The 23600-nt window shown below is 49.3% G+C and overlaps 2 protein-coding genes across 12 annotated transcripts; one reads left to right on the forward strand and one right to left on the reverse strand.

Annotated features, from left to right (window-relative positions):
- Nucleotides 1-3416: 3416 nt before the first annotated feature.
- CYB5RL (cytochrome b5 reductase like) lies at nucleotides 3417-16237 on the reverse strand. 11 transcript variants are annotated; one of them, XR_012588795.1, is made up of 8 exons: nucleotides 15560-15641; nucleotides 13962-14141; nucleotides 12888-13036; nucleotides 11595-11682; nucleotides 8377-8481; nucleotides 6495-6698; nucleotides 3800-4814; nucleotides 3417-3702 (listed from the first exon to the last, which is right to left on the reverse strand). XR_012588795.1 is itself a non-coding variant. In XM_074598295.1 (7 exons), the coding sequence occupies exons 2-7, from the start codon at nucleotides 14136-14138 to the stop codon at nucleotides 4611-4613; spliced, it is 927 nt and encodes a 308-aa protein (XP_074454396.1). In that variant the 5' UTR covers nucleotides 14139-14141; nucleotides 16189-16237; the 3' UTR covers nucleotides 3417-4610. The 11 variants fall into 11 exon arrangements, 8 of the variants coding, with proteins under 8 accessions (XP_074454396.1, XP_074454397.1, XP_074454391.1 ...); XR_012588793.1 differs by having other exon boundaries at nucleotides 15505-15602; XR_012588794.1 differs by lacking the exon at nucleotides 15560-15641 and adding an exon at nucleotides 15284-15438.
- Nucleotides 15630-19884, forward strand: MRPL37 (mitochondrial ribosomal protein L37). The gene is made up of 7 exons (XM_074598285.1): nucleotides 15630-16085; nucleotides 16354-16537; nucleotides 17077-17192; nucleotides 17711-17896; nucleotides 18197-18354; nucleotides 18878-19081; nucleotides 19663-19884. The coding sequence occupies exons 1-7, from the start codon at nucleotides 15701-15703 to the stop codon at nucleotides 19738-19740; spliced, it is 1311 nt and encodes a 436-aa protein (XP_074454386.1). The 5' UTR covers nucleotides 15630-15700; the 3' UTR covers nucleotides 19741-19884.
- The last annotated feature ends 3716 nt before the right edge of the window (nucleotides 19885-23600 follow it).

The raw sequence follows: 23600 nt of genomic DNA on the forward strand, positions 1-23600 counted from the left end.
CAGCATCCCTGCAGCCAGTGCCCGGGCTCAGCGGGATGCTCAGCCCGGGAAAGCGGCAGTCGCGAGCACTAAAGATAGCAAATCCCACCTCCCCCGAGGAAGATTAGAGATGAATTGTGACTCCCGGGCAAAAAAACATCGATTATTATAGAACCTGCTAAGGCCTTGGGGAATTACCATGTTCGTCTATGCCGGCTCACGCTCCTTCTCACCCAGGCTCTTGGATCGGCTGAAGGTAATCAAGCCTTTGCTTTCGGTGGGGAAGACGCGCTCCTCCTGCTGTGCCACATTAGCTGGAGAAATCCCCAAACCCAGAGGTGTTTCAGCTCCTTCCCTCCTGCCCAGGAGAGAAAAGACTTTCTCGCTGCCATGGCCCACACCCAGATGAATGCCAGGAAACAAACACCCACGGGGGCCTCCCGGCGCGAGGGACCCGTGCGGAAAAAGTCACCTTCAAAGCAGGGGGGCAAGCAGCAGCCAGCATCTGTAAATCTCAGGCAGGGAGACAAGTTGCATTTATTAATTAAGCAATGAGGATCGATGCCTGAGACATTTCCTGTGGATTAATGATGGGCTGGGAGGAGCTGACAGCCCGAGGTGCAGCTAAGGACCATTAACACCAACTGGTCATTAATCCCCAGGAAATGCTCCATGCCAAGGTCGTTAAGTGCCAGCATATATTTATGGGTAATAACAACAATATTTGTACAGGCCCTCTCCCCGCTGCCCGGCCTCCCTGGAGCCATGCCGAGGGGTGGGAGCATTGGGACATCCCAGCCAGGAACCCTCTGTCCTGAGGCGGGGGACATCAGGGTGTCTGTCCTGGAGCGTCGGGCACTGTGCCACCCCATGAGCGCCAGGAGTAAGCGCACATCCAACAAAGCAGCCCTCCCTGTCCCGGGGAGCAGCGCAAAGCTCCTGCTCCAGTGCAGGCTGTGGGAGATGGCTGTGATGCTGGCACATCTCCTACCGACCTCCCAGGGACTCTGCAGAGCTTAATTAGCCGCTTCTCTAACGGGCTGGTAGAGGAGGTCTGACCCCATGCCTTGTACAACGCACGGGGGATCAGCACCCCCAGCAAAGAGGCAGGAGAGGTCTGGCTCCACAGCCTGGCTCCCTCCATGCCACAGCCTGGCTCAGCCGGGAGCGCTCAGCCCTCTCGGCCACGATCCCACGGGCTCAGGGACAACATGCTCCCGGCTTCTCCATCGCTGCATGATGGAGCAACATGTTCATCCTCACTGATTCATCTCCAGCAACACCCACTGTCCTACAGCCATTCCACCACTGGCCTCAGCACTGAGGGACATCCCAGCATGGAGCCGAGGGACATCCCAGCACAGAGCCAGTGTCTGGGACACCGGCACCTCCGCGTCCACTCTTCTCCATCCCTCCGGCTGCGCTCTGCGATCCCGCTTCATGCTGTACATCAGTGATACCCCCAGGACCAGGGGGGCTGGGGCCGTGCAGCGCAGCAGCTGTGCCCCGCTCCCGGGAGACAGCATCCATCAGCCGCCGGCACACTCACCCTCGCCTGACCCAGGGCCGGCCATTCCTGCTGGGCCTGAGCCGGCGGGGAGCGGGCAGAGGAGCCAGGCAGGTCCTTCCACGTGGAGCAATGGCCGGAGTTCTTTTGGATCAGCCCAGGGTGCTCCGTCTCCGGCCAGAGACACGGCGGGTGATCTCGAGGTGTGCCGTATCGGGGCTGCCTCTATTCCTCTGCGGGCAGATTTATAAATCATGAGTTAAAAAGGCATTTGATTCATTTAAATAGAAAGGACGTGATCAGGACTGTGAGACTTCAGAGAAGATCAAAGGTTTAAATACGGTCCCCAGGAGAAACAGGAATTATTTAGGCAGGAAATAATGAGATGAAATTAAGAAGGTACTTAGGCAGCACATGAGGAAGAAGAATGGAAGCGAAGCGAAGCCCCTCTCCCCGGTACAGCGCTGCAGGGGCGGTGGGGGCTTCCCGGAGCATCTTGCCAGCACCCCCCCGACCCGGCAGAGAGGCAGGGTCCAAGTCCCTGCCCTGGCCTGGCAGCGGCCACCTCCAGCTCCACAGATCCCTCGATAATCCACAGCATCGCCACCACTTCCCTATGAGACTGCCACCGTGGGATAGTTCCCGGGCCTCCAGAGGGAAGGAAACCTTTCCTCTTCCCTCAGCAGGGATAATCCTGCCCAAAAGCCTTTCCATCCCACGTCCCTGCCTTTGCAGGAGTGCCACGCAAGCCTCTGAAAGGGGCTGTCCCCGCAGGGGATGGGTTGGGATGAGGGGACTGGTCTGAGAGCCAGCCTGAGAAATGACAAAATGCGGGAGGGGGAAGGGAGAGAAGGGCAGAAAATAGAGAACAAAGTGCCCAGGGGCGGTTTAAAAGCCCCTTCAAGTTCTTACGTCCATGGACATCGTCTCCCCCATGGAGAATGTCTCACCAAGACCCCCTTGTCCCCTCCGGCGTGGCGAGCGGGGCTGCTGGCTCGGCATGTGTCACCTCCTCCCGCTCTGCCCGCAGTCTGCCTTCGCGGGATTGCAACCCGCAGCACTCACAGCTTGCTCCGTCTCTCACCACCCTCCCTTGCAGCCACGAACAAAGACGAGAGGCTTCGCGGCAGAATTGCCGGACCAGCTGGGTAAGGTTTAACCACGGGGGCCCATATGTGCTGAAATACCCAGACATATTGGGGTTGTGTTTAAAGGAACAGCCCTGGCTTTCGCGCGGAAAGTCGTCGCTTCTCCGACGCCAGCGTGAAGTTTTACTTCAGGCCTTTGCAAAAAAGGCTGGGTGGATTTTTAGCAAAATCTCAGAAAGGCAGAATATTTAAAGCAAGCAGTATATAAGTACGGTTTTCAGAGTACGTAATACTCGAGGAAAATACTTTCTGCTAACTAGAGGCAAAGTAGGGAGAGCAACCAGAGAAAGCAACTCCTGATTTTCTCACCCCCACGCCGTGCAGAACCTCTACTACACAGTGGCTTACCGTGGATGAAGCAGGGTTTGGGTGGGAGCTGAGAGCTTGCCTTGGACCTACGATGGACAACTTCCCTGGATCTCTCTGCATTAAAAGACAGAAACCTGTTTTGGGTTACGAAGATGGCTTTCTTGTCAGCCCCTGCTCTGATGGAAGTTAAGATAAAAGCTGCAGCTACACTGGATTAATTCCAGGCGGCTGGTAACTGGAGACAAACCTCACCAATGCGAGGGGAAGCTGCGCTTCCTCCCAACATGTGAATCAGCACCATCATTTCAGTGCACGCTCCTTGTTTTGAGTAACTCAAACTCCATCTCCTTTGTGTAAGGTGTACTATTTGATACATGTAAAAAAGAGACAGGAATGATAACGCAACGTCATCTGTCACAGCCTGGGAAACCCCAACACAGGATAAACTGGGAATGAACAGAAAAAACACAAAGGCGTGCAGAAAGTCTGTATTTCCAGGTGCAGTTAGTAAACACAGTGGTCCCAGAAGGTTAACGAGCGGACAGCGGGTGTCTCAGAGGAAAGGCAGCAGCATCTTGGACTGAAAGAGGAGGAAGGCGCTGGGGTGCCCGGGCTGGGTGCTCTGCCAGGGCAGCTGCAGGGCTGCCATCCCTGGGGTAGGGCCTTGGCTCTCTCCCCTGCCCCATGGGAGAGAGAACCCCAGCAACACTTCAGCTCCTCAGGCAGTGTTCTTGTACGCCTGGGGCACCCCTTGGGCACCTGTGACAAAAAGAAACAGCTGTTTATTTGAAAAGAGGTTCAATTGAATGAACCAGGGCTATTACACAACACTTAGGGGACACGGAAAGCAACCAACCATCCTCCCCGAGAGCAGCTAGATTCCCAGATGCTTTCTCACACAGAATTTTAGGACATGCTCTGCTCTTCCTCTCCCCCGGCAGCATTTCAAGGGCCAAGGGCCAGGGTAGGCAATGCAGGCTGCACTAGGGCAGGGCGGCCCGCATAAGTCCTTGCTGGGCATCCTTATGTATAGCTTTTTCCATTATAGGGTTGGAAAGGCTCTTTTCAGCGAAGATCAGTGCTGCCTTCTCTGTATTAGTGTACAACGGGGCAACTGAGGCACAGAGAGGTTGAAGTGACTTGCCTGGCACCCCCAGCAAGATAATGACACAACCAAAATGAACCCCACAGAATCCAGAATGTTCTGCTGTTCCTTCGGCTGGGCAGTCTTCTCCCTCAGGATGAAGTCTCTCCTCAGGACACCTAACAGGACACGATACCACTGCAGACTAACACGGATTGCACAGCAAGTCACTGGTCTTCATATTAAAACACAGCTGTGTACTTGGATGCTTTTTTAATAACGCTAGGATGCTTTTAAGAGCTGTCTCTTAAAATTGCACGTGAAGACTTCCATTAAAATTACCATGCTGTTCCCTGAGGTGTGGGTGGCTCATCACATGGCAGCCACTCTGGAACGGCACCTGTTCATTAAAACATTCTCAAGAGTGAGAATCATACTGGAGACAAATATTTGATCCAAAGGCCTACGAAAGTCTATGCACAAGGAACTCAGTCTATCGAGATGACCAATTTTGAGTAATGTCTGCAGAGAAACAATGACGTCCACGGCTCCGCCTAAGGTTCCTCGGGTCAGGAATATTCTGCTAAAAGACAAAACAGGAATTTTCTTCGATTCCTGCAGCTTTCAAGTATCTATTCATATCTTCATTGAATGCAGAAGAGCCGCAGATCAATACAAATGGCTTTCTTCGACAGGAATTTATTATCATCTTCATCAGGTCTTCAGCGAGACGACCAATGTATGTGTTTTCCTGATAGCTCCAAGGAAGTTTTTCCAGTGAAGTTTCCTGAAAAGGCAAAAGGTTTTCAGTGTGACATGTTAAAAAGGACTACTGACTGCTTACAGCTGAATCTCCCTCCTCCCCTCAGAGGACTGCACAGGACGTTTTTCACCCTTGTGACTCCATCTGGGTAGAACTGACCCTTCCCGAGAGCTGCATTCCTCTTCCAAAGCCCAGATCAAATCTTTCCCTGCCATGGGACCTGGCCATTCACTCACTCAGAGGGGACTGAACAAAACCAGCGTGTAACTGTCACTGATAAACACTGCAGAACCTTCTCCTTTGAGAACCACTTCCCAGAGCGCCTTTTCTATTCCCAAGTCCTAAGTCACAAGTCTATTCCTCTCTATTGCCTCTCCCATTCCCAAGTCTCTTTCAGTCCCATCTCCCTTGACCAAAACTGAAAGATGCCAGTCCTGCTCCAAACACAGCTCTGATCCCACGAGAAACGTTAAATCCCATGGCGTTAGATCCAGTGGGGACTCCCTTACTGCTATTAATTAGAAGCAGAAGGTGCTCAGATGTGGTGGTGACAGGCAGCAGAGTGAAATACTGAGACGGACGGATATATAATCCTAAAAGGGAGGATGCACGAGTCAGTGTGGGACGACAGCAAACCTGCTAAGGGAAGAGAAGAAAGGGAGAGACGTACGTGCAGGACAGACAGTGCTGACAGGGGTCAGGTGGGTTTCTTGCCCTTCACTGATTGAATTTCAAGACCTCCTCACGGTCGCAAGACCGCACTGTCCTGAAAAGGGTATTTAAGCCATGTCACCACAGACAATTACTGGTTATGCTCCTACTCTGTAGGCAGCTGAGGGGGTGCCTAAGTCACAAGGCCTTTTCCCTATACCCAATCTCAGCTTGCCGAGGCCATATGTAGAACATAATGTATGAGGCAGATCCGCTATGAGAGATACAAAAAATGATTCATCTGAGAAACTAAAAATGCAACGGGATTCATTCCCTTAGCATAAATAATTCCTTCTATATCCTCCCTGCAATGAATCCTCATTTCTGAGAGAAATAATTTTCAACTACCAAATCCACGCAGAACACAGGCAACTTTGGGACCAAATGGAAATGAAAAAGACTGCGCAAAATGTAAGACCACTGAGAGGTATGCCCTTATCCCATGGATTTGGCAGAAAAAATAATTTTAGAGAGGGGGAAACAACTTTAAGAACTTTAAAAATGGGTCAGCTGGGAAAAATAATTGCTGGGAAGTTGGTGCTAACGTACTAGAAGAAGAGAGCTCTAGCCATGAGCAATGAATGCAGGATAAGGACAGATTAAGGAACTGGTATTAGGAAAGAAGAAATAGTTTATTTGCTGTGAGTCTCCCAGAGTCAAGTTTTCTTTGCACAAATGTTTAGGTGCAGCAACAACAGTCTGAAGTCGGGGGGAATAATCAACAGTGACTATGAATCAGGGGGCTCATCCCAACAGAACTGCTACCAAGGAGGTAAAGAGGGACAAGCAGTGATGGTCACTTCCCTGAAATTCTCCAGACTGGTAACAGCGTGAGAATATGTAGCAGATTTAAGAACAGCACCTCCTGGATCACAAAATAGCCTCAATGACTGGGAAAGAATTAAGATCATGCTCGTGGAAAAGCAGAGGAGGCAGAGGCTCATCCAGCACACAGAACCCTCACACGAATACGCTTCATATCCAGTTATTTACCTGGCTTAGGACGTAAAATATTCTGACGTTCCAATATCGAGCCAGATCCTGCAGAAGAGGTTTCAAATAAATTTTGTCAAAGGTACGGAAGCAGCCAACAAGAGTTACAAAGGTTTCATCCTCTTCATCATCTGTTATGGACTGGAGGATGGGAAGCATCGGTGCAAGGCCGGTACCAGATGCCAGCATGAGGAGTTCTCCATACTGACAACAAAACAGAGAATTTTGAATGAGCTGTGGTGACTGCAAACGGACAAGCTCATGGTCAGTTGCTCCTTGCTGCCACACTGGTAGAGGGTCCCTTGAGAGAAAACACATCAGAAGGTCATGAACTGGTAAATTCAAATCTCAGGATGTATTTTTCTGCAAAGGGTTACAGATAGCACTTCCAGGGTTTACACACCAAATCTAACGAAGCTGGATTTTACCTAAATACAGTAATTTATCCCGACTTTAGCCTTGATTTCAATTAATTTATATTTCAGTTCCAATTCTGCAGTACACTTCGCTGACCCACTGCGTGTTGTTTTCCCACTGGAAGTGCTCCCCGTGTTTATCTCGGATGCTGCAAACTACAATCCTGAATGTTCTCTGGAGGAAACGGTTTCTTCTCCATCCTGATCCACGTATCTTCCTGGTACATTATCTCACTTTTCTCAAAGAGCTACCACCAGCTCCCAGTGCTCCCCACCTGCAAGGGGGGGACACTCACTCTACTCGCAATAGGGATGTCCAGGCAGTGAGGTGCTGTGCGTAGGAGGACAGAAGGTTCCCAGCACCTTCCGCAGCTGCCAGCCAGTGTGCCAATGCCAGAAGCAGGACTTAAGCCCCTATTAAGCCCAGAGGCTGCTTGTGCTCTGCTCTGACTTGGCAGTTTACTGTGAATGGATCTGATCTGCCCGAATCTGAATCCTATTCTACTGGCAGCAAGGAGAGATAAAAGAAAATTTTACTAGGAAACTTTGTTATAATTAATAAATAATAAACTGTTCTTCTACAGCAAGTTGTTTTAATGATTGCTCAGGTGCTTTGCAAACTGCATGTACACAGATCACCCAGACAGCCCCTGAACGCAGCCACTTCTAGGCATGACCGCCACGTTCTGTCCCAAATGATTATCTGGACACTTTTAAGATGAGAAGGGAACAGTAGCCTAAAACAGCAGGGAGAGTATTTCAGGAAGCAGAACACAATTGGTTTGCATGGAGCTTGGCCACTGGGATTTTACAGCCTTATTTTTGTTGTCATTGTTGTTGGGGGTGGGGAACAAGGCTTTGGTATCTTAATGACCAGTGTTTCAATTTTGCTCCTCATTTGAAAGGTCAGAATTAAGTAATCGAACTAGTACGTGTGAGAACCCTTCCCCTGAAACTGGATCTGCCTTTCTTTGCAGGGAGCCTGCTATCAGCAGGTGGGATCAACATTTGCAGAGTGGCTGGGTGACGTGACACCTCACTGGAGCTGCTGCAGTTCAGGGAATACCCAAGAGAGAAAAAGATCAACACCTCTCCTTCGCTCGTGCTCAGTCACAAAACAGCAATGTGGTTCAAACAAGGCAACAATCCACACTCATTGCTGGTGCAAAATAAGTTCCTTTTGTTAAACACATCAGGAACTTTTATTGCAAGTGATGAACACAGAGCCTTGCTAATATTTTCCAGTCTCCCATCCACCTCCCTCTCCTCTTCCTTCTTAAATATTCTGCAGTTCAATAAGGTGTACTTTCTCCAATTGACTGCTAATGCTGCAGCACTGTACAGTAATCCAGGAGGTCCCTAAAATAATCAGGAAAACAGTAATCAAATTGATGTCTTCCCTTCGGAGTATTAAACAAAGCTAGCTGCCACAAGCTGAAACATCCGATGTCTCTTAGGGAACTAACCTTATTAGGTCGATATGGGAACCCTCCAAATGGCCCACGCCAAAAGACCATGTCTCCTTTTTTCCACGTTTTTATGTATTGTGACATTAGCCCGGCTTCATAGCACTAATAAAAAACATTGCACAAAAGAAAAGAATAATTATACTCTGTTGGAAAGTTTCCCAGCTTAAAGTCAATTATAAAGTTATCTACATTTAAACAAGAAGGGGACAAAAAAACATTTCATGCATTTAAAAAGAAAGAAAGATCATTCTATTTGAAAAATAACTCAAAGTTATACCCAAAACAAAGACATTTAAATTAAATCATATTGGATCCATTCCAGCTTCGCTGTAATGTAAACACAACCCACTCTCATGCAGTCCGAATTTCCAAAACGGGAAAAAGCTTATCAGAGTTCTTGCTTACAAAGCACACAGAGAAGAGTGTCTTGAATGCAAAACACAGTCCAAGCCTTCAAGCGTTCTCCAAATCTCAGGGTGTGGGGTCTGCAAATGCCCTCTGGGTACCGATAGTTATATAAACAATGCATAGCTCTTGCTTTATTTCATTCTCTCAGATGCTGTGTTGATACAATTAATGACCCAAAGTCAGGTTAACTCATTTATAAAACTCTTGTTTTCAGAACAGATCATCTGGATGCCAAGAGATGCCTTCACATTTTCAAAAAATTATGTTAATTTGGGCCTCACAGAAGAAAAACATTAGTAAAATCTGCCTTACTTCTAGCAGGCACAAACAATATTATCTAGGCTCTTGCCTGGAGGAATTCTAACCTTGCTCAGGAGGTCAGAAACACAGAAGCAAGGAGAGGCTGGAAAATGAAGGGCTCATCCAAGCAGCCTTGTAGCTATGTGCTATATAGATATGTATGTCCTATATGTATGACCACTTTACGGTTAATGAGAACAAACATGCACAGAACGGCCACAGTCTATAGGATCTGGCCAGAGAACAAGGGCTGGTCCAAACAGCAAGAGCAGATAAACTCAACAGCTGGGGCAGACAACTGGTCTCGCACAGAGGCGATGCCAGTGATAGCCTGAGGAAGAGCAACACAACCAGAGGTCAAAAGATAAGATGTGATATAAGCCTTCAAAGACTCCAGCCCATATGAAAGAAGTGTATTTGGGGGTATTTTCTGCACGCACGTTGGACAGAAGCCCAGCCCCACACCCCAGTGCCTTGGCTGGCCACCAAGCTGCACTGCAGACAAACAAAACCAGTGAACCACAAAGAAGCTAAGAAAAAGTGAGTGAGTGAGCGTGTGCCTGCAAGCAGTATTAGCTAATAAAGAACACAGATGCTCCTCCCCTCCTAACAACCTCACTTAAACAAGATACCTGAAGTATCAAGAACTATTAGCACCAACTGTTACATTCAAAAGGTAAATGCACGACATACACACACACATCCAGGCTCCGAGTTACTGTCAGAAATGTTTTACATTGAGAGGGTTCTGGGCATGTACTATGTCTCACACAAAGAGTGTGCAGTTGCATCAAAGGAACAGTATTTTATACCTACTTTCTTCAAATATATGCGGAAACCCAAGGCAAGAGCAGAAAAGTCAGCCCCACTTACTGCCTATTCCCTATGGACCAGGGTAATGGAAACTAAAACAATCCCTCTTTCACCAAAATTATTTCCAAAAATTGAAGTGAGAAATGACTGAGTGGGTTTAAAATGAAATTTTCTAAATAAAAAGAAAAAAAGAATTATCTCCTGGGGGAAAACTTTTACACCCAGTTTTACATGGAGAGAAACCCTAACATTATAAAATCATTCAAAAAGAGGGTTATGCTCCGTAAATGGCCACTCCCTCACTCTTAACTGTAGTATCACAAATGCAATGCTATAATAACAGGAGACAGAAGGGTTTGAACAGTGCTTGGATTGCATAGTAATAATAATAATATAGTACTTTCCAAAATTGCCTGAATAGTGTGAAATATACCACAACCTACAGAGTGAGTTATAAAAATGGCTGCTTTACACTGGGTGTTACCAACCTCTTTTGTCACTGCCAGAGAATAACTATAGCTCCCTTCGGGATGAAAGGTTCTATATAAAGGAAAGGTATCATTACAATCATTACTATTATTATTGAAATGCAAAACCTGTGAGTAATAACCAAGTATACATGAAATTTCACAGTCATCCTGTGAACGTATCCTATTAATGCAACACTTTTCTCCCCCACCACACACCAATTGCCACAAGAATGGTGAAATGACCCTCCCACAGGTGTCCTATAGAAGCTGTACGCTTTTCTAAAGAACAGGGTTTGTATTAGAACATACAACGCATAATAAATCCCCAGATGTGAAATCCTGGAAGACAGGCAGAGGACAAGTGGTCACTCCCTGTAAGCCACCTGGGACAGCCAACAGTCTGAATTTCACACCTATACTGAAGTCTGCGTCTGCCCCGAGGAATCACTAGAGACATACAAATGCAGTATCAGAAAAATCTTCTTCAATTCGATATTCTCGACGCAAAGTCATCATTTATGAGGGCCCTGCAGACTTTATTCAGACAAATTTCCAGCCAAGTTCTCCTATAAAATCCTTCTGAACTTAACCAGCATTTTGTGGTGGCCTCCAGAAAGGCCAGGACACTTGTCCAAAATGGATCTCTGCCACCCCAATAGGTGTAGCGTGTGCCCGTGGGCCACCTCTCTGCCCCCTGGGCCACAGGGACCCTCTCAGACTGCAGACAGCTCCAGAGCCCTGCCTGCAAACCAGAAACAGCTGCCTACTGTCTGCCTACACTTTTGAACAAAATTAATTTTTTTTCTGAGGAGCGTTCTTAAAGCAAAATACAGAGGGGAAGGATAACAGCTGGGAAAAGACTTCCCAAAATCGGTGGTTCAACTGGGTGCGATTTCAAAGACAGACTGAAAAGGCAAAATGAAATCGGGGAAGCAGAATGGGCTCTTTCCACACCGGTGACCGCAGGGCTCCCGAGAGGCTCTCCCAAGCGCTTACCAGGGCGTATGCTGCAAAGCACTTGTTTGTGTGTCACCTTTCTCTGCTTTCAGTTTTGTGGGAAAAAACTGCAATTTTTATCAGCAAAGCACAACTGCTTCAAAACAACACGGAAACAGTCCATGAGGGGTTTGAGAGTCTCACTTGAAGCACGGACAGCTTGGTTCCTAAAGAAAACATAGTCCCCAGCACCAGAGACTCTAATCCATATTGCACAGGCTTACTTACTTTCATTAAAACTTCAAAGTACCCTTCTGCATTCCCTGGGCTAATCGGAGTATAGGCTCGCTGGACCTCCAACCCATTCACCACTCCTCTGAGGAGAGAAATAGAGGAACCCACTGTGACTTGGGTCATTGACCAGCATTACCAAACTTCTGCAGTTCTCTGGGGAGACGAGGGAGGCAGCAGGTCCTCTTGCCAGTGGCCCGGTCTCTGCACAGATGCAAAACATTTCCCTTCCAAAGGTAAAAATCCAGGGGGAACATAATGGCTAAATGCACCTTTTGTTTTTCCGGTGGCGGCCCCAGCTGTACTACACATTCAGCTCTTGGACGCACCCCTGGAAGGATGTTTGAGCCATTCTGTGAGAAACAGCCGAACATGCAAGAGTGGCAAAGGGGAGACAAAATGCTTTCATGGTTAAGTTTTCTATCCCTTTTGGGCTGGGGTCTACTTTCCTTTCTGTGTTCGGACGGCATCTGGTAATTAAAGAATGAAAGCTAGGGCACAGCCTTGACCTGAGGTCTTGTCAATGTACACTGTATTTTCCTGTTAGTCTTCTCTTTCCACAGAATATATCCACCCTGCTCTTTACCACTGACTACGGTAATTGATTGAAGTGACCGAACCTTTTCCTCTGCTGCATTATGAGAGATGGCTGAAGGGAGAAGCATGTACTTTCAGCAGCCAGCCAGCTGTATACATCAGCTGCTAACGTACAAATAACATCAACAGATACAGATCAATGGCATCGTAACATGAGTTTTTCTATCTGGCAATGATCACCACAGATGGCCGAGAGAGACATAAACTTTTCCCAAGTGGCCCCTTTCTGGCAAGCAACAAACTACACAGGAGGGTTGTTTTGTTAGAAATCCGTCAGGAAATACCTGGATGTCGTGGGTAACACCGCGGGTGCTGGGTTACTCCAAGATACAGGGCCTAAAATACTGAGCTCTGGGGTAAGTGCAGTTCATTGTCTTCATTCCAACACACTGGAATAAATCATCTGTTGTAACATCTATTCTTTGAGTCTTTCTTTCTGCAAATGGATTTTCTTAATCACACCTAGTTCTTTCTGACCCACCGACGCAAGGATAATGCTGAAGAAAAATACAGCTTTGGAAAGGCTTTTACCATAAAATCAGTAGAGCTAGCGAGCTCACAAGTTCTTTCATCTGTGTCATTGTGGAGGTATAGAAATTATGATTTGCCTGGTGTGAAGCCTTTGTCTATTGACAAAAACCTATGTATTAGGTTACATAATGCAGACTGTTTAACTAGCACAGAGAACAATACCTTAACACGATATGTTGTCCTAAACTCAATTGCAGACTGCTATTTCCCGGTAATTCAAATTTGTACTGGTAGGTGTCCTCTGTTAGCTGCTCCACCGAGCTAATGTTGAATGCAGTAAATGTATCTGGATTCAGTTCTGAATTATTGCTCTGCAAGAACAACAATAAATAATTACTTGGTTAGATGGTGTCTTTTATTATTTCATTTTTCTTTGGAAGCAAACGTGTGTGCTAATTTAGTGCCGGAGATACTCAGGACTCCAAAAGAATGTGTATTAAATGCAGGGCCCAGCACAAATTTCAGCTCTCTGCTGATTCATTATCATGTTCTGCAGCATGCACTTTGGGATCTTACATTCCAGCCCCCCCTTTTTAAATTACATTTTTGCACCTTCCAGCAAGGTCATCCTCATATGACTCACTGCAATCATCTTCTCATGTCTGGAAACAAACAGAAATAATACTGCTAAAAGAGCTGAGCGCTGCTTTGGGGGCAACTTTGAAACCTACTGACGACCACTGTGAATAGGAAATACTGTTAGCCGTTTCAACGCTGATCATTTTTGCTTGACACAGCATAGTTAATCTTACGTAAAAGGGCACCGATAAGCTTAAAATTAGGCGCTGAAGACAACTACTCCACCGCACACAATGCAGCTTTTTTCATCCTCAAAGTCTAAAAAAACAGGAAAAGATTAAAAAGGTCGGGAAAACAGAGCTTCTACAAGTAAAGTGTCAGAGAAAATTGTGGTTCTTTGTACCTTTCACCCATTCCCACTTTCCAGAGAGGCTGGCTCTGGCTGGCTGGGGTCCCCCAGCAAGGAGAAGCTGCAAACCTAGGACTGTAATGCGACACCAGGGCGAACTCGACACTTGGAAAATCACATTACAGCAGGGAGACAGCAGGCAAGGGGGAGGGTGGCTGTGAAGGCAGAGTTTGGGGAATTGCGTTTACAGCCTTCTCTTAAGGCACTGCTTTAATCTATTGCTGCATCCCTCGCCCATCACCACAAGCCTGCACGCTAACAAGTACGATCAAAGTACTGGCTCTAGAATGTGATGAAGATAAATTGACCTGCTCCTTTTTTTCCATGAGGAGGCTTTTGTCTTTCTTTGCCTTGGCCCTTTCCCATTGTGCAAGCTCCTTCTCGTACACATCATAGATGCAGGGTTTGCAGCCGCTGCCGCAGCACTGGGATGGAGAAGGTTCCTGGGGTTTGAGAGCCAGCCAGTCGTCCTCGTTTCCACTCATTGTCTGCAAAACACAAGCCCTGCATCAAAAACAGCAGGATGAAGAGCGGCGCGTGCTCATCAGCCAAGCATTATTTGGAGAGGGACTGAGAAATCTCTCTTGAGCATCTTGCATGTGTATCTCAGGGGACTCAGAAAAACCTGCAAGCCGATCTGGTGCCTACAACGCTCCATTTTTGTTCAAGCGCTCACTGCCTCTGCATTGTCCGGTGCAGGAATGTCAGACATTGCAGCCACCAGCCCAGAACCTGCAGTAGACCCCAGCCCAGCCTCAGGCTCCACTTCCCAGCCTGGCTGCCTAGTCAGAGCTACCTGCAGCAGCAGCACGCACATGCTTATTCCTGCTTGTTCTGCCGTGGTGATTTCCAAAGGAAGAGCAGCCTGGTCACACAGAGCTGAAACATCAGAAAAATCTGCAACTCTGTGAACGAGAACCGATAATAAACCCCAACTGCCAAGCCGCAGCCTGCTGGAGCACTGCTTTAAAATGGGGGGAGGGTAGCGAGCTGAAGTGGGGGGGTTTAAAGCCTAGAGGCAAACGTGGTAAACTCACAAGCAAACGAATAAACACTTTGCTTATGAGCAGATTTGAGCCTGGCTTTAAATGCAGACATGTAGGGACAGGGTGAGAAGCACCCAGTGTGATTTTTATCCCTTGCCGCTCGCTGCCTTTGGTTCAGACAGAGCTGTACCTACTGAACGCTCCTCAAACCAAAATCAAGATGCTGACTTCTCAGGGACTCTGCCATTTTTACACAACACTTGGCCTAATGCTATTCCCAATGCATTTGTATCTGTATCATTTAAACAAAGGGAGGTCCAGAGGAAATTATAAAGCCACGGGTGACGAGGCTGAGGAAGAGAACACTTAGCACTTAGAGCTTCATTTTCAAGGTGAATTAATTAACTAACCTTCTCCCCCACAACACAAAACCGCTTATTCTAACGTTACAGAGGCAGAAGAGGGAACCAAAAGGCGAGTGGTCCTGCTTTTCACAGCAGCCGACGGTTCCGTACCCCCCAGGCACCCGAGTGCCCGAGGTTCCTCTGAGGGCTGTGAGGGGGGAGCTCCCGACCAGGCCGCGGGTGAGGCCGGGGAACCCTAGACTCGGGGCTGGCCGCGTTTATGGAGTTTTGAGCACTTACTGTGCGTGCCCGGGGCTTGGGCACGCCGCCCCGGGGCCAGAGCAGCCCCGTCCCCTCGGGCCCCGTGCCACCTCGGAGCCCAGGCCCAGGCCCAGGCCCAGGCCCGACCCCACACAGAAGCTCTGCAGGCCCCGACGGCCCCTGCCCGCCAAGGGCCCGTCTCCCAACTTTCCCCCCCTCCCCCACAGGAGAGAAGGCACCTTCCCCACCCCCTAACCTACCAACATAGCTCCTGCCCTTCACCCGCCGCCAGGCAATTTGCCGACCCTCCCTTACCCCGTGGGCGCCTGCTCGCCATTGGTCGCCGCCGCCGTCAGTCACCCGGGGGGGGGGGGGGCGTGAGCCCGCCCGCCGCGCTCCCGCCGTGCCGCGCGCGCCAAGATGGCGGCGGGCGGGCGCTGAGGCGGCGGCGGGAGGATGGCGGTGGGGCCGATGGCGCTGAGGCGGGTGGGGGCGGCGCTGCGGGGCCGCGGCGTCCTCACCCGCAGCATCCTCACCCGTGCGACGCGGCCCCGTCCCCGTGGGCCGCTGCCGCGCACGCCCTGGACCACCCGTGGGCCGCCGCCGGAGGAGCTGGCCCGGATGGTGGAGCGGCGGCCGGTGCGGGAGCAGGTGGAGCTGGACACCATCACCTACGCCGGGCGGCAGCACTTCGTGCCCGGCTTGGCCCGGCCACGCTTCCCGCCATGGGACCGGGGTTGGCACGACCCCCGGCACTCGCCGGGGCCGCGCTACGAGGACATGCCGCTCTACAAGGAGCGCGGCTGCTACATCTGCCACCAGGCCGTCCGCATGCTGGAAGGTACCGGCCCGGCCGCCCCTCCTCCGGCGCCTCCTCCGCCCGCGACACCCCGCTCAGTGCCCCCAGCGCTGCCCTGGGCCGCGCAGCCTGTTCAAGCACTCACCCTTCCCCGCCAGCCATGGCTTCTCCTCACATAATGTCAAAAAACACACAGCGGAGAGCCCGCCCTGCCTAATGAACTGGCTGCGCTGTCAGCCCGACGCCCAGCGGCCTCAGTAATACATATTTCTTGGTTTGTTTTGTTTTGGTTTTTTTTTTTTTCCCCAAGGAGTTCGGCAAGCGCAGTGGCTCACCAAGACGAAGCTGGTGGAAGGCTTGCCCCCGTCGGTGCTCAGCATCATCGACAACCCGGCTCACCAGCTGGAGGACTACGAGGAGGGTGTAAAGCGTGCGATCTCGCACGCCCGGTTCTGGGACACGACAGAAGTTGCTCCCAGGAGAGAACATTATTGGTGAGTTCTCAGTCCTAGGGAAAATCTTTCCACTGTGTCATTATGGTTTTAGCATAAGCCAGTCATCAAGCAGGTAACTTAAGAACCAGAGTTTTTAACACTACAAAGAAAATTCATACACAGATCTGCTGTTGAGAAATTCACTTACTGTGCAAAACTGTTAGCCACAGGTTATCAACTTGTAAAACAAACAACCACCACCAAAAACCCCAGTTCTGAACATTGACAGTAGTACCAATGTAAACACATATTCTACATTAAAGCTTCTTTCAGGCTAAAGTCTGTGTTTCGACTTGAGATCTACTTCTCGCTGATGCAGAATGTCAATTTTTAAATCAGTAATGGTAAGCATTACCTGTGCCAACTTGGAACAGGACTGGTGTGTGAGATATTAATCTGAAATCTGTATTGGTGACTTGGAAATGTTATGATACTATGTTTTACATACAGTAATGCTAACAGCATTCATGTCCCACAAGCATCTGCCCGCCATTATGGTCATACTTTTTTATGTAACTATTTTTTTTCTCATTCTAAAGCCCAGTACTGTTTGAAGATTTGATACATTTATGTCGGTTAATGGCTGCAAAGTATCCTTCTCTGGCTAAAAGAATGTTGGCTAGAAACTACAAGATATCAGCTACGTGGGAAAGAGGTTAGTTGCTGCTTTGGTGGAAGCATTTAGCTCTTTTCATTCATGTAAGAGGGGTGACAAAGCTGCTAGCTTTAAGGCTGAGGATTTGGAGAAAATGAAGCAATTTCTGGAACCAAGTAAATCTTTCAGTTTTAAGTAGTATTGTAAGGATGGGCAGCCTTGGAAAGTAGCAGGATACTTGCCCTGAGGAGATTATTAGAGCCTTAGACAACATCAACGAGATGACAGGAGAAGAGAACCAGTGCCTTAGAACTGATTGTTTATTTTTTTGTGTCCAAAATCTGTGCTATTGCTTTTCTACATATGTTTAGTTAAGAAACTAACACCAGCAGTTAAGGTTGGTATTTTAGAAGAAGAACCTATAGCTGAGCTACTGTGTAAGTTTAGTTTGGAGGTGAGAGGGTGAGTGAGCCTTGCAGAACAAGTTCTTGCTAGAATGCTGCTACCCAAAGGAAACGTATGTCTTTCCCTAATGTTATTTTGGCAATACTTGAATGTAGCCTAATTTCCCTCCCCAGAATCCATTCTCCTTCAGGTCCGTGGCCTGAACGGAATGCTTATGAACTCTATGGCCCCGATACCACCAGTAGCCTCCAAGGAGGAGATACTGGCCACGGAAGAGCATGCTCTGGAGACCTTCTATCCCATCTCTCCTACAATTGATCTTCAGGAAGTGAATGTGTACAAAGAGCTCAATGATACAGGTAAATCTAGCCGCTGATAATAATTTTCTGTCAGACCAAGTGTTCGGGTTAACCTGGAGTCCTTGTCCTTCTGCGAGACAGCAGTGGGTAGGGGGTGGATGGGAATGAGGGAACACAGTAGCTGGGCACAGGGTGTGCAGTGCGAGTGCTCCAGACCCATGGCAAGTAGATCATGGCCTAAGCAGGACTGCGGAGGAGAACTTAGATCCTGGCAAGTTAACAGTTCCTGAAGACAGGGGAGAAACATCGTCTGTGCAGTCTCTTACTGAGCGATTCCTGACATGATTCTCTGCCATTTAGGTTTTAGAGATGGTTATCCTTACGCTCATCCTCACACTCTCTTCTTCCTGGAATCGGCCAACGTTCGTACTAACAGGTTCAGACCAGAACAACTTCGTGCTAAAATGCTGATGTTTGCTTTCGGCAATGCGCTGGCAAAGGCTAAGGTGCTGTACGGGGTATGTACTGGAGACTGCTGCTGACTCGCTGGGCCTTTGTTCTTTCCCTCGCGCTGCACGTAGTGGAAAGAGTTGTGCCATTCCCATGCCGTGGCATGTGACATTAGTTTTCAAATCTGAGCTTCCCAGTCCAGAGGTCTAACTCTGACCTTCAGGTCTGGTTACTGATGTCTGCTTGATCCAGGAAACCATCTCTCAGCCATGAGCGTGTTCGTGATGTAACATGCGTTAGAGTGGTAATGGGAAGGAACCAGGGAGTAGGTTCAGCTGTAAAACTCTAACCCATCCGACAGCTCAGTATGTAAATTGATACTTCATTGCTGGCTGAAGGAGGAATTTTAATTAAAATACAAAATCTACATTCAAAACTTGTTTGACTAGAGTAATTTTCTGGGCAAGGTAACAATACATTTATTAAAATATTGGCTTTAAACCAAGTAGAAGATGCCGAATCAGCAAGTACTCCTATAATTTCAGCGACAACTGGCTTTTTAAACATTCTTCCCCACTCCTTCTTTCCTAGAATGATCCCAAGGTTCTGGAGCAGCCAGTAGTGGTGCAAAGCATTGGCACAGATGGCCAGCTCTTCCAGTTCATGGTGTTCCAGTTAAATACAACAGACCTTGTCTCTAGCGATGGCATAAAAAATCTGGTCTGGATTGACTCTGATCAGAATCTGTATGAAAAAGCCCAATGTGTTCCAGAAGTCAAGAAGAGAGTTGTTACGGTAAGCAAAACTTGGGGATGTGGTCCTGGAAATCCTACCCTTTCTCCTCTGCTGGAGGTTTGAGAGCTGGCGTAGAGCCGCAGCGCGGGTTTTAAACCAGCTGAAGGGACCTGACGCAGGCACTGGCCTTGTTCTTAGGCAGGTGCCACCGACAGGGAGTATTCTTAGTGCTGCTGTACCCCATGGCGTGCGAGCCACATGCCGAGCTTCGTATGAACTCCGACATAAAGATAGCCCCAGCTGTAATCTACCAGCTCGTAATATGCTCGTTTAAAATAGGCTGGTGCTCTGATGAAGGGAGTGCTTATGTGCAAGTGTCCGCTTCGCTGTAGAGTAAGCAGAGCGCGGTGCTGTCAGCCCTGCTTACGCTGGGAGGGCGTCTCGGTTTGATGGGCAAAGGGTTTGTGCCGTCTGCGGTGTGTAACCGGTGGAAGTACCCGCACACAAACCCATCTGGGGAGGGAGGGCACCATTTGGAAGCTACCACGTCTGGAGTCTTATTCAAGCATTATTTAAAGCCGTTGTTTGTCTACATTAATCACTTCACTGCAAACTGAGCATCCATGTCTTTTTCTCTGCAGAAGCCCGCTGGAATATATGGCTTTCAGCCAGACACATTCAAGAAGTTTCTGGCACTGTATCTGCATGGAACTGTGTGAAATTCAGCTCAAATGAAAATACTTCACCAACTGTACCTGCTGCTTCTCTTTGCCAGAACCATCACATAATTAAAGAAAGGTGGATTAATTTACTTGAAAAAATAAATTATATTGCTACTGAGAGTAAAATTTTTTTTAAACTAAGTTGTGCATGAAGGAACTCTTTCATTTTAGGGGCTCACCTCTGGATTCGGGTTAGAGAGAGTCATCAAATGCATCCTCCTGCACTTTTCCACCGTTGCCTAGAAAGAACATAAGCCAGTCATTATTCCTCTGCGCAGGTTCTGCTCTCGGTGTGCTTTTGCACAGAGCTAGACTCAAACCTATTTTCCGAGTTTGCTTTGAGTACCTCTGAATGCGGGGTGTGTGGAAGAGACTCACAAAGCTTCAAGAGGGGAGCCTGAGACATAAGCCTTTTACATTCTGCCTGGCTTTTACTTTGTTTTTTCTCCTGGCTGCTTTGGGATGTATCATGCTGCCCTGCGCTTCGTTCCCAAAGCACTTAATCGGTGAGATCGCTTTGTTGGATCTATAGAACCGCCGTTCTTTTATCCCCCAATCCTGGGATGAAGAGACCTATCCATTTTGGGAAAGTGGCGTAGAATGTAGCGTGAAACTTTGGTGCCTGGTAGCTGGTATTTGCTGCTAAAAACACAAAGGAAGAATTTCTTCCTGCCACACAGAGTTAACTGAGCAGGAAGCGTAGTCTTTTTAAGATGGGGGGATTAGCATGGTTTGTGTGAAATGAAGGCTAAATTAGCTCCAGCCAAATGTAGAATGTTTTGCAGTTCTGCGCTGATACCCTCCAGCACATGGGAAGGAATAGGACAGCCTGCGCTGTTTTAAGGTGTGGAAGAGCGCGTTCCCCAGAAATTCATCACACTTCAGTTGTGTCAGAGACTGGTCTGTGCTTCGTGATCCTCCCTGCCCGTCTGGGTGAACACCCCAGTTGCGTGTTCCAGTCTCAGTCCATCAGACAGCTCTGCTCTGCAGGTTTCGGAAAAACAGATTTTCGCTAGTCAAACTTGAGATCGACAGTTGCACCCAGTAAATGGGGATGCGTCGGCTGTAAGTTAAACTAACAAATCCCTCAGTAGTTAGGAGAAGATGCTTGAAAGAGAAATAATCTAGTGAGGGTTGCATTGATCTAAATCCCATTAATTCTGCCTGCTCAAGGGTTGCCTAATTCAGCTCATCGATTTAAATCTGTTCGGATCTGTAATTTGCACCCAGTTATTCAGGAATATATTGTAATACACTCGTGCTCTGTGGAGCATGTTCCAGTAGGTGTTTCTTTCTCAGGCTGTTGGCTCTGTCACACGGACGCTGCCGAACAGCTCTAGGCAACAGCCCTCGGAGTATCCACACCCCCTCACCCTTCCAGCTTACCCGTCTTTGGGAGGAAACCCTGTAGGGCGGCGTTAACATTCCTGAGCAGAGCGGTTCCACCAAGGAAGCCTGGTGGAAGAGTGGCTTTGGTGGAGAGGGGGGTGTGGAGAAATGAAACACCTCCTGTGCTTCTGCTAGATGTGGGAATCTGTGAAGATGGTCTGCTTAGGAAAGAGCCAAAGGCCCTTTAGATGCTTTACCTCTCAACAAAGACATCTCTATTAGGACAGGTGGTAGAAGAGGAGAAACTAAGTGAAGCTGGAGACCTGCTGTCTCCAAGACTGAGCAGAGGTGAAGCACAAGCCCAGGGAGAGATGGACAAAGGCAGAACAAAGGCAATTTTGAGGATGGCAGAAGCAATAAGACATGGGACAGTCAACAGGGGAATGAGGCTTCAGCAGGTTACAAGAGGTATTAGGAAGCCACTTGAGAGGAGGGGACCATACACAAGCATGCAAGACTGTGTCCCTGGTTTGCTCAGGACACAGCTGATGTCGCCTGTGGTGGTGGGGAAGCAGGACTCACGTGTTGCTGGAAGGAGCAGCTCATGCTTGTGCTGGGTAAGCTCCTCTGAGGTCCAGGAGAGGAGCTTGAGGGAACAGAGCAGGGCTCCCAGCTCAGCACCAGGGATGGATGCTCAGGTTGGTCCGTCATGGTGCAGGTACAAGGTCTGTGAACCAGGCAGCCCCTACCACAGACAGCCATGCACGTGTGTGGTGTCCTGCTGGGCTTCACCTGGTTCACCCGCTCGTTCCTCCGGTGTGACCTGCTGGAATTGGCCCAGCTGAGGGAGGTGGGACCCAGAGCAGGGCAATGGGTCACAGAGGCACATGTGGGCTGGCATCAATAAGTTATAAAGGCTCGTCAACCAATGAATGGCGTTACCTCAGCATGGACCAAGAACCAGGCATTAACTTTTAATGAACGGCAGCCGGGGGAAGCAGAACATGTGAGAACAGGGTGGCTGGAGATGAGGACCCAGCAGTGCCTGGCTGCCCAGAGGAGAGCTCTGCAGCCGCTGGCAGGGGGTCTGGCCCCCAGCCTGCCCTGGAGGTGATGCACGGTGTGTTATCCCAGCTCCACCACTCCACACTACCTTCCCCTGAACCTCTCCTGGTGGAAGATCCGACTCCACGGGCTGCACTCGTGGTGCCAGCAAGTACACACCGTGCTCAGACCGGAGCCCCTGGTTGTTCAGATCCTCCTCCCACATTTAATTTAATGGAAACTAACGTGGGAGACAATTATCCCTAAGGTTGGGCTCAGGAGATGTTTAGAGGAGGGAACTTGGCAGTTTCTCAGGGCAATGTTTAACAAAATTAGGCTGTAACCTGGTAAGAACCAACAGGACGGGCTTTTCTGTGCCCTGCAATAAACACATCAGGCAGCAATGCTGCCCCTCGCTCCAGGCGGCTGAGCGGTGCCCGCCTGGGCAGGGATGGCTCCAGGAAGCCAGGAGCGCAGGAAGTCCTCCTCCTCATCAACTAATTACCCCTGGGGGGCCGATTTTCCCAATGATGGACAACACCCACACGCTGCTTTCTGCAAAGCGCAGAGATGTGGTTACCTGGACCAAAAACTGCATCGGGGGATGGCTGCGGACCCGGCACGGGGACATCTGTGGCGTTAACCCGGAGGCAAACCTGCAGAGGTAGCGAAGGGTGCGAACACACCCTGCTCCTCAGCCTCGCCGTTAATTACATGCTAATGGGCTCTGCAGGCACAATGATTTTTCTGGGTGGTTCCCAAACCCAGCAGCCATCCAAGGCATTGCCCCCCTGCTCCGTGAGCATCCAGGACCACACCGCTCTCACGCTCGGAATTGCAGCGGTGACGTGGCTCCAGGTGCCGGGTGGGATTGTCCCCCAGGACCAGCAGAGCTCCGGGATGGCTCACAGGCCCCCGAGCCCACGTTTGAACGTTCCCTCAAGGAGGGAGAGAAGCCGCAGAAGCGCAGCCAGCCGTACCCTGCCCGAACTAGTCACGGGCGGAGAACAAGGCTCAGACAGCAGCTCCCGGCAGCGGTTCAGGCACCCGGCACTCGCAACCGCTCATCCGAAGACCTAAAAAAGCCCCACTCTCTCCCCAGGCACTGCAGCAGGCGCCGGTGCCGCCCGTCGGGGAGCCAGGTCATGGAGGCTCAGAGCCTGGAGCTGGGGTTGATCCTGCAACGGTGCGTTCGCCCGCCCCGCACCGCAGCCGGACCTTCCTCCCGGAGGGGGTCAGCAGACCCCATTGCAAGTCTATGTATGTGTGTATATATATATTTTTTTTTTCTTTTAAGGTGACACTCGCATCCCTCCCCGCGCCTTGCTTACCTCCCAGCGGTGCAGGCCTCCAGCAGTGGGAGGCAGCGAGACTCCTCTCCTGGGCCACCTGTGACCTGCTGCGTGGGATGCCAACCTCCATCATGCCAACTCCTCCGGCCTCTTAACAGGGGAATCCTGTGGCGGGACAGGGTGCCAAAAAAA

Source organism: Larus michahellis, chromosome 8 (assembly GCF_964199755.1).
Source record: "Larus michahellis chromosome 8, bLarMic1.1, whole genome shotgun sequence".
NCBI classification, from domain to species: Eukaryota; Metazoa; Chordata; class Aves; order Charadriiformes; family Laridae; genus Larus; species Larus michahellis.